The 13,019-nt window shown below is 37.8% G+C and overlaps 1 protein-coding gene across 3 annotated transcripts in view; it reads right to left on the bottom strand.

The window, feature by feature from the left end:
- Positions 1-13,019, bottom strand: part of C5 (complement C5) — a 123,015-nt gene that overhangs the window by 81,459 nt on the left and 28,537 nt on the right. For all 3 annotated transcript variants that reach the window (XM_024930018.4, XM_055117684.2, XM_063594244.1), the window contains 4 exons: positions 12,621-12,813; positions 9,408-9,570; positions 4,076-4,146; positions 1,001-1,092 (listed from right to left, as the gene is read on the bottom strand). In XM_024930018.4, the coding sequence (XP_024785786.2) occupies positions 1,001-1,092; positions 4,076-4,146; positions 9,408-9,570; positions 12,621-12,813 (519 nt within the window). The remainder of the gene's footprint in view (positions 1-1,000; positions 1,093-4,075; positions 4,147-9,407; positions 9,571-12,620; positions 12,814-13,019) is intronic.

Raw genomic sequence — 13,019 nt, 5'->3', positions numbered from 1 at the left:
TCTAGTGCAGCCATGTATAGATGCACTTGTCTTATTCATTCTGCTCTATTATAAATTTCTTTCTTTCTTTTCTTCCCTCCTTCCTTCCTCCCTCCCCTCCCTCTTTCTTTCCTTCCTTCCTTCCTTCTTCTTTCTATCTTAGTTGGAGTTTTGCTCTTGTTGCCCAACATGGAGTGCAGTGGCATGATCTTGGCTCACTTTAACCCTCACTTCCCAGATTCAAGTGATTCTCCTGCCTCAGCCTCCCGAGTAGCTGGGATTACAGGTGCCTGCCACCATGCCTGGCTTTTTTTGTATTTTTGGTAGAGACGGGGTTTCACCATGTTGGCCAGGCTGGTCTCAAATTCCCGACCTCAGGTGATCCACCCACACTGGCCTCCCAAAGGGTTGGGATTACAGGCATGAGCCACCGCACCTGGCCTATTACAAATTTCTTGAAAGCAGGGACTGTGGATTATTTATTTTGTATCTCTCCCTCCTATTGTGATTTGCACAAACCAAGAATGTGTTCATTGAATATTTATTACATCGAACCCTGTTTAAACTTTTTCTTAAATCCTTTCATGTGAGGCCAAATAATAGACATAGCTCTGAGAACTCCTTCCCTCTTGGACTTTGCCTTCTGGTAGTTTATCCAGGCAAAAACTACAGACGACCATATTTTATAGCAACCACAGCAAGGAACAAGACCACAACAGCCTTTTAAACTGACAATCTATTAGATACTTTGAGGGGTAGGAGTTGATGGTTTTTACGACAAAAAAACCTGGGTACTATTTTTTCCTCTTCCCAATTTTTATTTCTATATGTAAAAAGAATGGCTGAGAAGTATTGGAAATTTTTTGCCAAGAACAGAGCTTAAGTTCTTGCTAGACTTCAAAAGATTTTGCATATCCACCTATGTGACACCCTTTGTTAACACTAGGTGGCCCCCTTTAACTGGTTACCTGCTTCTTCACCAAAAGTTCCATATGTGGTTTTAACAATTATTTTTACATACCTAGGATTAGACGGAATCTTGAAGTCAGGAAAAGAGATAATTCCAATATGATCAATTTCTTCTACCATGTCAACTTCTGATCCTTCAGGATCCTGTAAATAAAAACAAACACCCTCAAAGGCCAGAAACTACATTTTTAAAAATTTAACTGATTATACAATCTTTGATGTACAAAATATTTATAGATCAAATATTTGAAGACAAATACCCATGTCTTCAAATTAAATATGAAGGATGAAGATCAGTTAAATGTTATAGAAAGGAAATATGGTTCATTTCAGCCACTTCCCTTCTTCTTTTTCCAATCTTCCCCATCTCTCCTCATTATCTTGAAGAGACTCAACTCTCAGTTGTACATCTAAAAGATGAAGTGTAACAACACGTAAAAACAACAACAAACAAACGAACAAACAAACAATGATGTTTTTGATAAACTAAATGTGAATTTGGTTGGCTTTATAAATACCAGAATCTAATTTTTATATATGTTCATTTAAAGCTTTCAAAAGCAAATATTCTATAAATTATATTTTTTAGCCAGATGTTTTATAAATGTATAATATGGGCATTTTTCAGCTTGGTAAAACTCTCAAATGGTTAAACAGACTTGATAGTTCTCGTAAAGCCTCCCCATAAACTTAATTTTGTGTTTGGGTTAGCAAATAATTGAAATGAGGTTTTGACTTTCTTTGGACTACACATGGGGGTCCAATTCAGCCTTAACTCAACACATAAACATAGCAGGCAACATAAGTGAGTCCCCCATCTGTACAAAAAACTTTTTTGAGACAGGGATCTTGCTCTGTGATCCAGGCTGGAGTGCAGTGGTGTGATCATAGCTCACTGCAGCTTTGAACTCACAGGCTCAAGCAATCCTCCCACCTCAGCCTCCCAAGAAGCCGGTACCACAGGCACATGCCACCATGCCCAGCTATTTTTTTTTTTAATTTTTAGTAGAGATGAGGTCTCTCTAGGTTGCCCAGGCTGGTCTCAATCTCCTGAGCTCAAGCAATCCTCCCATTTTAGCCTCCCAAAGTGCTGGGATTACAATTACAGGCATGAGTCACTGTGACCAGCCTACAAAAAAATGTTTAAAGAGTTAGCAGGGTGTGGTGATGGGTGCTTGTAGTCCTGGCTACTCAGGAAGCTGAGGTGGGAGGATGGCTTGAGCCCAGGAGTTTGAGGCTACAGTGAGCTATGATCACACCACTGCACTCCAGCCTTGGTGACAGAGCAAGACCCTGTCAAAAACAAACAAACAAAAACAAACAAACAAACAAACAAAAAACCCAAAGCAAAAAATCTCAGCACCATTTACCATGACTGAAATTCACAGTTGGATTTTAGAGGTTTTATTTCTTAATTAATTGTAAAACTTATAGAAGCCTATTTTGAACAAGAATTATACTTCTGGCTGAGTATTTTTATGGCTCTTCTTCATCGCACTATCCATTGTGCACAATTCTTCTAAGATCATCTTTCTCAGGTACTATTTTGAGGATACTTCCTCTATATTAACTCCTTAAGGCTCTGGGATCAGCTTCCTCAATCTTTTCTTCCTGGGGCAGCTCTTACAAGAGATGACTGACATTCATTTTTCTGCAGGTTATGCCATGATTCTGCGTCACTTAAGTTCAACCATGAAGACGTTGGATAAAGAGCATACATCCACACCCCTATTATTCCCTGATAGAAAAAGGGCATTTGAGCTGACATTGCTCTCCTTAGTTCTCTTTCAGACATTCTATCAGTCAATCAGTTTATTTACTAGCTTCATTTTTTTTATTTCTTCTTGCCCCCATAGCTTAACTCACACTGTTTCTTACATGGATGGTCTTCACTATTTTTAAATAATTTATGTCAATTCCTTTCATTAACACCCAACTCAGGGTTCCCTTTAACTACTCCGTTCCAGAGAAGGATGTGTATCACCCCCACTCTCACCTCTCATTGGTCTTCCCTCTGAGCTCATGGTATTTGTCCTACTGTATAATTTATTTGTTTTATATTTTAGTACGGTTTTGTTCTGTAGTATCTATGCTTTTGCACCTGCATTCTGATAAGTTTTTATTTTTATTTTTTGGGGTTTTTTTTGAGTAGCAGAAAAAGTGCTGCAGCCTATATTGAAGGACCATTAGTAGTATACCTACTGTTAATAACTGAGCAGTTATAACTAGTTGTATTATTTTATTTCCTCACAAAAGTGTTTGAGGTATGTGACACAAATTAGATGAGATCATGGGAGTTCAATGCACAGCGTCTGTTACATATGTCATGTCTGATAAATGGTGAATTACTGCCAATCTTTAACTCATGATTTAGCAAGATTTTTTGTGTTAGTATAATAGTTATTAAACTCTAAGTTCCTTCAGAGTAAGTACCATTAAATATAGTTCTTTTGCACATAATAAATACATAATAGATATATCCATTATGTATATCTTATAGTTAAATGGGTATTCAGTCAATTCTTAGTGATTGGTGGGTGGTTTTTTGTTTTTTGTTTTTTTTTTAGATTTTCTTTTTTGAGATGGAGTCTCACACTGTCACCAGGCTGGAGTGCAGTGGCACAATCTCGGCTCACTGCAAGCTCTGCCTCCCGGGTTCAAGCAATTCCCCCACCTCAGCCTCCCGAGTAGCTGGGACTACAGGCGCCCGCCACTGCACCAGCTAATTTTTTGTATTTTAGTAGAGACGAGGTTTCACTATGTTGGCCAGGTTAGTCTCAATCTCCTGACCTCGTGATCCACCTGCCTCGGCCTGCCAAAGTGCTGGGATTACAGGTGTGAGCCACCACGCCCGGCCAGTGGGTGTTCTTTAAAAAATAAATCAGCAAGATTGTACTTAAATGGTTTAGCTCAAAATCCTTCAAGTTATTGAAATTTAATTTGTCTGAGCCTTTCACATACGTGTATTACAGAGGTATAGATCTATGATTCTATACTCATTGCAGATGTTCAATAACCATTTATGGAACATTGAATGATTTAGTGCAGTGTGAGGACAGGGTTATGAAATGAGATTCTTGTCCTGAAAAATGAATTAAAGTATTATTTAAATAAATAAAATACTTACTATGAAAGTTAAGACAGTTTCTCTTTTGGCTGGCTTCAAGTCATCATTCAACGAATAAACTCTAACTTTTACTGTAAGAATAATTGATATAATCAAAAACTCTGCTAAAAACAAGGATATTTTTTAAAACAACCATCCTTAAAAGAGATGAATCTTACTTTAAAAAACTCAATACACAAAAGTCCATATTTGAAAAAAACAAAAATTAGTTTGCAGACATATACATTACTAAAGATTCTCTTATTTAAGAGAATCCTCAGGGATTCCTTTAAAGAACTATTTCTCTTAGTGGATTTAAAGTACAGTTCACTTTCTTAAAATACATTTACCTACAATGTTTTGAGAAAACATTCACAGTATGAAATTAATTACACCTGTAATTAGGCCATTATTTATTAAGAATTTCATAGTAGCAAAATAGTGACGTCACCATATGGTTATAGAGGAGCATAATATATTGTCTCAGAGTTGAAGATCTTAATGGAAAATTGGGAGCTTGATTCAGACATACACTCTTCCACTTATGAAAACCCACAAGGCTCCAAATTAGCTCTTATTGCAAAAGGCAGCTTTGGATTATATGGTTTTGTTCTATTTATTGAGCCAGATCCTACACTTGTTCGCTCATTGTTAAAAGAGCAATGGCAGGGGCTCAATAACTGTTAGTTCTCTTCCATTTCTTTCTGTCAGTTAATAGATCCCTACTTTTTAAACAAAAGCATCTGTTTCGCTTTTAACTCACAGCTGTTTGAGACACAGTGTTCTAATTCTTTCCAATGACAAACTTAATTTCTCTAGGGTGTTGCTGATGCTCAAATCATTTCATGGCCAAAACTTTACCCACAAAATAAAATAGAACTGGCACCATAAACCCAGTATCTTTTAAAAGATCAGTATTATGCAAAGCTCTATATAAGAAGTCACATTAACACTGGTTTTACTAAGTTCACAAGATAAAAACAATGTGCTCAGTAAATGCCCCACCTCTCTGCTCTCTCCTTCCCCTCACACCTGTCTCCCACCACAAATCCTATCTCCTGCTTTTTGGACACGCTCAGTCTAGGCCTGAGTATCACTGGGAAGCTGCCCAAGTCAGAAAGTCACAAAAGTTAAGAGCACAGGCCCTGGAATTAAACACTTTGGTTTCACTCCTGCCTCCGCCACTTTCTAGTATGTCCCTGAGCAGGATACTTAATCCCTCTAAACCTTAGTTAACTCACTTGTAAAACAGGAATACTAGTGTGTGCTCATAGTGTCCTTGTGAGAATTAAATAATGCAAAGCTTTTGCATAGCCTGACACATACTAAGTAATCAATAAATGTTTATTTTATTATTATTTCTGTTACTACTATTTGGCTAGTTTTTAACCCAGTTTGTGTTTAGGTTAGAAAATTAATCTTGTCGGCCGGGCGCGGTGGCTCACGCCTGTAATCCCAGCACTTTGGGAGGCCGAGGCGGGCGGATCACGAGGTCAGGAGATCGAGACCATCCTGGCTAACACAGTGAAACCCCGTCTCTACTAAAAATACAAAAAATTAGCCGGGCGTGGTAGCGGGCGCCTGTAGTCCCAGCTACTCGGGAGGCTGAGGCAGGAGAATGGCGTGAACCCGGGAGGCGGAGCTTGCAGTGAGCCGAGATCGCGCCACTGCACTCCAGCCTGGGCGACAGAGCGAGACTCCGTCTCAAAAAAAAAAAAAAAAAAAAAAAAAGAAAATTAAACTTGTCTTCACAGCGATGGTACATTGGAGGCAAGATCTATACAATTTTTTGTATAAAAGATATGGCTTATTGGCCGGGTGCAGTGGTACACCTGGAATCCCAGCACTTTGGGAGGCCGAGGTAAGTGGATCACTTGAGGCCAAGAGTTCAAGCCCAGCCTGGCCAACATGGTGAAATCCCATCTCTACTAAATATACAAAATTAGCCAGGCATGGTGGCACGCGCCTGAATCCCACTTACTTGGGATGCTGAGGCTGGAGAATCGCTTGAACCTGGGAGGCGGAGATTGCAATGAGACAAGATTGCACCACTGCCCTCCAGCCTGGGTGACAGAGCGAGACACTCACTAAATAAAAATAAAAATAAAAGATGTGGTTTATTAATTTAAAAAAAGTTTTGAATGTCAGGCTGGAGTGCAGTGGCGCAATCTCGGTTCACTGCAAACTCCACCTCCTGGGTTCATGCCATTCTCCTGCCTCAGCCTCCCGAGTAGCTGGGACTACAGGCGCCCACCACCATGCCTGGCTAATTTTTTGTATTAGCTCACATCCCGTGTGAGCCAGGATGGTCTTGATCTCCTGACCTTGTGATCCGCCTGCCTCGGCCTCCCAAAGTGCTGGGATTACAGGCATGAGCCACCACGCCCGGCCTTGAATGCCTTCTAATGTGCCAGTCATTATGCTAGGTACTGAGATACAGTAGTGAAACAAATCGGACATGGACATCTTTTAATGGTGTGGAGGAAAGAGGCAAACACAATTATATGTAAAATTCTAGGGTGTGAAGTGCCACAAAGGATATTTGCCTGGCCTTATGAGCATGTAGAAGAGGGAGATTTGAAGAGGTCAGGGAAATCAGGGAAAGCTGCCTTTAGAAGGGTCTGTGATGACACGTGAAGGTGAAGTAGGAGTCAACAAGGCAAAGGAGGGGCAAGAATGTACCATGTAGAGGCAACAGCATGTTACACAGGCCTTAATATGGATGGGGAAACAGTGTGAGAAAGCATCTGAAAGGAGGTCCGTTTGGCTTGTGTCTATAGAGGGTGGGGCCGTAGTAGGTGATGAAGCTGGGGAAGAAGGCAGGACACAGGCTTTATGAAATTGAAGGATTTTGGGCAATATTCTAAAGTCATTTATCCAGTAAAGCCTTGAAGCCTTTATCCTAAAGATGCTTACACTAAAAATCCCTCAAGAATCTTCAGATTAAATGTGTTGATAGGGACATTATAGCTATAAATAACAAGATGATTAAAAATACTTTTAAGTAATTATTTTTCTTTTCTGTAAATATGGCTTTGTGCTATTCCATAGATAATAATGGAAAACACTTTCCTAGTGCTTACTGTGTGCTTGGCTCTATCTTAAGTGCTTTACACATACGAATTCAGTTAATTCTCACAACTCTATGAGGTAAGTTGTATTATTATCTCTATTTTACAAGTGAGGAAAGTGGGAGTCTGAGAGGCTGAGTGATTCACACAGGGTCATACAGCTCACAGCAGCTCAAGCTGTGACTTGAACCCAGACAATCTGACTCCAGAGTCTGCTTTTAACCAATTTACTTCACTATCTCGCAGAAATGGGCCAATATTTTTAGGAAACTTCTCTCATTTTCCTCTACGATTAGAATGGATGAGGATATTACATCGTCTTCTTTTTTTTTCCTCTTTTTTTTTTTTTTTTTTTTTGAGACAGTCTTGCTCTGTTGCCCAGGCTGGAGTGCAGTGGCGCGATCTCACTGCAACCTCTGCCTGCCATGTTCAAGCAATTCTCATGCCTCAGCCTCCCGAGTAGCTGGAATTACAGGCGTGCACCACCACACTCAGCTAATTTTTGTATTTTTAGTGGAAACAGGGTTTCACCATGTTGGTTAGGCTGGTCTCAAACTCCTGACCTCAAGTGATCCACCCACCTGGGCTTCCCAAAGTACTGGGATTACAGGCATGAGCCACTGTGCCTGGCCAGATATTACATCATCTTACAGTAAAGTCCTGATAGAGAAATAATACATGAAGCCTTTTTTTTTTTTTTTTTTTTTTTCTGAGACGAAGTCTCACTCTTTCGCCCAGGCTGGAGTGCAGTGGCTTGATCTCAGCTCACTGCAACCTCTGCCACCTGGGTTCAAGTGATTCTCCTGCCTCAGCCTCCAGAGTAGCTGGGATTACAGGCGCCTGCCACAGTGCCTGGCTAATTTTTGTAGTTTTAGTAGAGACAGGGTTTCACCATCTTGGCCAGGCTGGTCTTAAACTCCTGACCTTGTGATCCCCCCACCTCGGACTCCCAAAGTGCTGGGATTACAGGCATGAGACATGAAGCCATTCTTAAGGAAAGCCTTGATAACCGAGGAAGGTCCCAGCCTCTGGATATTACACTGCTTACTGGACAAAGACTGATGACCCTTAGTTGTGGGACGTGTCAACAGGATTCAAGCAAAAAAGAATCCTTCAATGTAGGAGGAGGACAAGAGAGATAATATGCTTGTTTCTAGGTATGATTATGTCTAAAAGGACCCAACCTTTGTGGGCAGAGACTATTTCCTTGTATACCAAGTTGTCTCTTGGAGAAAAAAGATGCTATTATTCTGGCGATTTTATTCTGGCCAAGTAGAAAGCAATATCTCCACCCCCTTTAGGCTTTTCCTTTCTGAGCTGATCATAACAAATGCTCCCGCTGAAATGGTAATGGTTCAGTCCAGTTCCACCCCACTATTCTCATCATCAACATCGACCAACATTTAGCAAATATCTACTGTGTACAAAGTTTTTCAACAAAGTCAGATGGTCCCCACTTCCTTTCTCTGTCCTCCTCCAAGAATATCATTAATGAAATTCCATAGCCTCTCCTTCCCACATATACATCTCTAATATTCTATTTCTGATGTACTTAAAAGTCATTGATGATGAGAGGGAGAAACGGGGGAATGGAAGGCTTTGCAAACACATGAATATATTGGGAAGCATTCACACTTTTCTGTGTTTTACTTTTGGTTCATTGGGAATAGGTCCAGTCATTCCTAGTCACATGATTTTGACTGGCTATTCTGCCCTTTTGCCTCTAACAGAAGAACCATGAATGTTAAACAATGTTCTAACAGTAACTTTCTTAGGTAGATCCCCTTTGAAAATTAATATCCATATATTTCTGTGATATAGTTTATCCTCTGCTGAAATATCTGATCCCCTAGGTTAGATTTATTTTTCCAGTTTGGGGATTAGCTCCAGACCCAGTGGAATTTTTAATGAACATGGTTCTACAATAAATTATATTTTCCCATTGCCAAATTATATTTGCAATTAAGTCTTATATTTGTTTAATAAATAAGATCTAACATAACATTTTACAATTTTGAAAAAGCATTTTCTACTTGGAAATAAATGATGGGGCAGGTAATGTAATTGTTGGTTTTGTAATTTATTTAGCACTTTCTCCATAAATTTAAAATTAAAATGCGATTAAATATTTGTAAGTATAGATGTCTTTGGGAATTGAGAGTCTTTTGAGCAAATTAGAAAGAAACCGATCTCCACTCAATTTCAGGTATTAAAAAGCTCTACAATATAGTGTCAATACTGTCAAATCCCCCACCCAGAGAAAGAAATATCTTATAATCTACCTGACTGGTCTGGAGTATAAACAGGTTTGTCTGTATGAATGAAGAGAAATCCGTTGTCATAGGTTATTGGCATTTTTTTTGATTTTGAAAAATGCTTTGATACAACTTCCAAATACACATAAGAAACTGGGTTTTGTCCTCCAGGCAATTGTTTTGGTTGTATCTGGAAAAGAAATTGTTGATGGAAAAAGTATAATAATTCTAAAGTTATTAAACCATTAACTTTCTAAATACAACTGTAATCTCATTAGAACAATCAGTATGTATATGTAATCATTTAAAAAGTGATACAGGAGCAAGAAGAGTAAATAAATTTTGCCCAAAGCCCTTCAGTGTCTAATTACATAATAAAAATTTAGCTTTAAGCAATTGAAAGTCTCTTTGGTTCCATGTTTCCTAAATTTTATATACATTTAGTGAAACTACTACTATAAAAGCCTTTAAGAAACCTTCACTCAATTAGTTTGCTGGGTTACCCCATGCTCCCCATTCCCTTTGTGAAACCTCCTGACCGATTCTCTGGACCCTTAGCTTTTTTTTTTTTTTTTTTTTTTTTTTTTTTTTTTTTTTTTTTGAGATGGAGTCTCACTTACTCTGTTGCCCAGGCTGGAAAGCAGTGGTGCCATCTCAGCTCACGACAACCTCTTCCTCCCAGGTTCAAGTGATTCTCCTGCCTCAGCCTCCCAAGTAGCTGAGATTACAGGTGTGTGCCACCATGTCCAGCTAACTTTTTTTTTTTTTGTATTTTTAATAGAGACGGGTTTCACCATGTTGGCCAGGCTGGTCCTGAACTCCTGGCCTCAAGTGATCCACCTGCCTTGGCTTCCCAAAGTGCTGGGATTACAGGCATCAGTCACCGTGCCCATGTGTCCAGCATCTCTGGACCCTTAGTATTACCTCACATACTTCTGCTCCCCTGAGTTGAGATGCTCATTTTCCAATTTATGTTTGTAATTATCCCCTTTACATTCAATGATATGTAAATTTAATGCATGAAAAGTGATAAAAAAGAAAACTGTATCTATGAAAATTTAGGCTTTGGAAACACAGGATGAAAGTTAATTACAAAAACCAACTGCTGTAGAATTAGCTATGCAAAATTATTGTAAAAGTTTGGAAAACAAGAAAAATCTATAAATATTCTGCACCCAGATTGCTTTGTAAGTGCCTTTAAGTTCTTTCTCCCCTTTTAAGTTACAGAAACTATAGAACAGTCTGGGCACAGTAACCTATGCCTGTAATCCCAGCACTTTGGGAGGCCGAGATGGGCGGATCACCTGAGGTCAGGAGTTCGAGACCATCCTGGCCAACATGGTGAAACACCTTCTTTACTAAAAATGCAAAAATTAGCCAGGTGTGGTGGTGCACACCTGTAATCCCAGCTACTTGAGAGGCTGAGGTGGGAGAATTGCTTGAACCTGGGAGGCGAAGGCTGCAGTGAGCCCATATTACACCACTGTCTTCCAGCCTGGGTGACAGAGCGAGACCCTGTCTCAACAACAACAACAACAACAAAAAAGAAACTATAGAACAAAGATGATCCATTAAATTTGTAGCACGTAATAAATGAGATTTGACACTGCAATCCATAGACCCATACTTAAAGGACCTTGGTACAACATTAAACAATTGGCAAATAAAGATACATGATATTGCTATGATAAAATTAAATGGTTAAAATATGTACTGACTATGATTGCCCCACCTTAATCTAGTTTTTCAGTTAATCATATAGGTCAGCACTGTTCAGAGAACTTTTTGTGATGACAGAAATATTCTATATCTATGCTGTTCACTATGGTAGCCACTAGCTACCAGGGGCTATTTGAACACTTGAAATGTTGCTAGTGCAACTGAGATACTGCATTTTTAATTTCAGTTAAATTTGTTTGATTTAAATTTAAAACTAAGAGCCACAAATACATTGTATCAGATAAAAGAATGTCTTTTGAAAGTAACACTTTCTTTTTTTTTTTTTTTTTTTTTTTTGAGATGGAGTCTCACTCTGTTGTCTAGGCTGGCGTGCAGTGGCGCGATCTTGGCTCACTGCAACCTCCGCCTTCTGGGTTGAAGCGATTCTCCTGCCTCAGTCTCCCGAGTAGCTGGGATTACAGGTATATGCCATAAAAGTAACACTTTTAATAAATGAATTTTAATTGTTAACAAACCTAATAAGTGGAAGAATTTGTTAAGAGATATGAGCATTTACTGCTAAGAACATTAATTAAAGAATTCCTATGTTTGATTAGAAATTTTTTAGATTAGTGTTTCTTAAACTTGAGTAATATGCATAGTCTTTTTAAAGGACAAAAGTCATGGAGGACCCTCAGCATTGGCTTTTTATTATTTATAACATAATAAAAATAATTTTTGATACAAAGATACTTAAATATATACAAACTTAAAACGGTATAATCTTATGCTTATGATTTTTGTATAATTAAAAACTCAAAACAAATTTATAAAATAAATTCAAAATGTTACAAAATCAATATAATTCGAATTTTAAGTTCTGTATTAAATTTCCATTTTTAATTTCTTTATAAAGAACTCACTTTAGAGAAACTCTGGTCTAAATGAGCTGCAGAGCCCATTTTACATCTGATATTCTTTGATTTTCTTTATTAAGTATCAGAATTTTTAGTAAAAATAAGTTGCAAGTATGTCTCTAAGTAATCTATACTACAATATCTTAATAGGAGAGTTATTTGATCAAGGTTATTCTATTAACTGCAGGTTGTCAATGAGAGCTATTCACTTTAGTAATCACAAATTTTTAGTTTTTGAAACTATAATTGTAGAATATTAGAGTTCAATCGAATGTTCAATAATATCCATGGATTTTTGTGGGCAATGTACTACAGATAAAATCATACTCATATTTCTCAATTTCTTTCTAATAGTAATTTTCATAGCAAACAAGTATTTTCAATTATCTCCAAATATTTTCACATTAGTACAATTTTATTTTCCAATAAGAATGTGAAAATGGACATGCATTGCTCAAAAAGCAGACATACCTCTTCTGTTTAGAATTTTCTGTTTCTGTTAGAATTTTCACTTACATTATCATTAGTGACTGACATCATCTAATAATCCCACAGTGGATGTAAATGATTAAATCTATATGTTATCAGTATTCAAACTTTGTACACATTTTTATTGAGAATATTCTGTATATATATATAAAGAAAATAAAGGATAAATACATACTGTTAAGATTGCAGAGTTTTGGAATTTATTCTCTGAGGATAAATGAACATGGCCTGAGGAGTAACTAAATTTTTTATCAGGATAACTTTTAATAGAGATTGTTGCATCAAATGCTTCAGTGTATCCATAAACTTGAATCACAATATTTTCAGATGCTCCAACACGGAATATTTTTGGTGCTGAAATGACATATCTGTTGAAAAAGGAAAAGATAAGGCTCAATGTCTTTATATGACATATTTTCTTTTACTTTTGATTTTTTTCTCTCACTTGAGAGATTCCATTTAAAATACATATATTTCCTCACTTAAAAATGATACTAATAAGTCAAAATGTACTTGTGACCCACCATAACTTTGGCATAATTTCCAAGTAGTTTGGAATTAAGACCTGAGAAGC

The sequence above is a fragment of the Pan paniscus genome, chromosome 11, assembly GCF_029289425.2.
Source record: "Pan paniscus chromosome 11, NHGRI_mPanPan1-v2.0_pri, whole genome shotgun sequence".
Taxonomy (NCBI): Eukaryota; Metazoa; Chordata; class Mammalia; order Primates; family Hominidae; genus Pan; species Pan paniscus.
The sequence above is the reverse complement of the archived record's forward strand: the minus strand, read 5'-3'. Positions and strand labels throughout refer to the sequence as shown.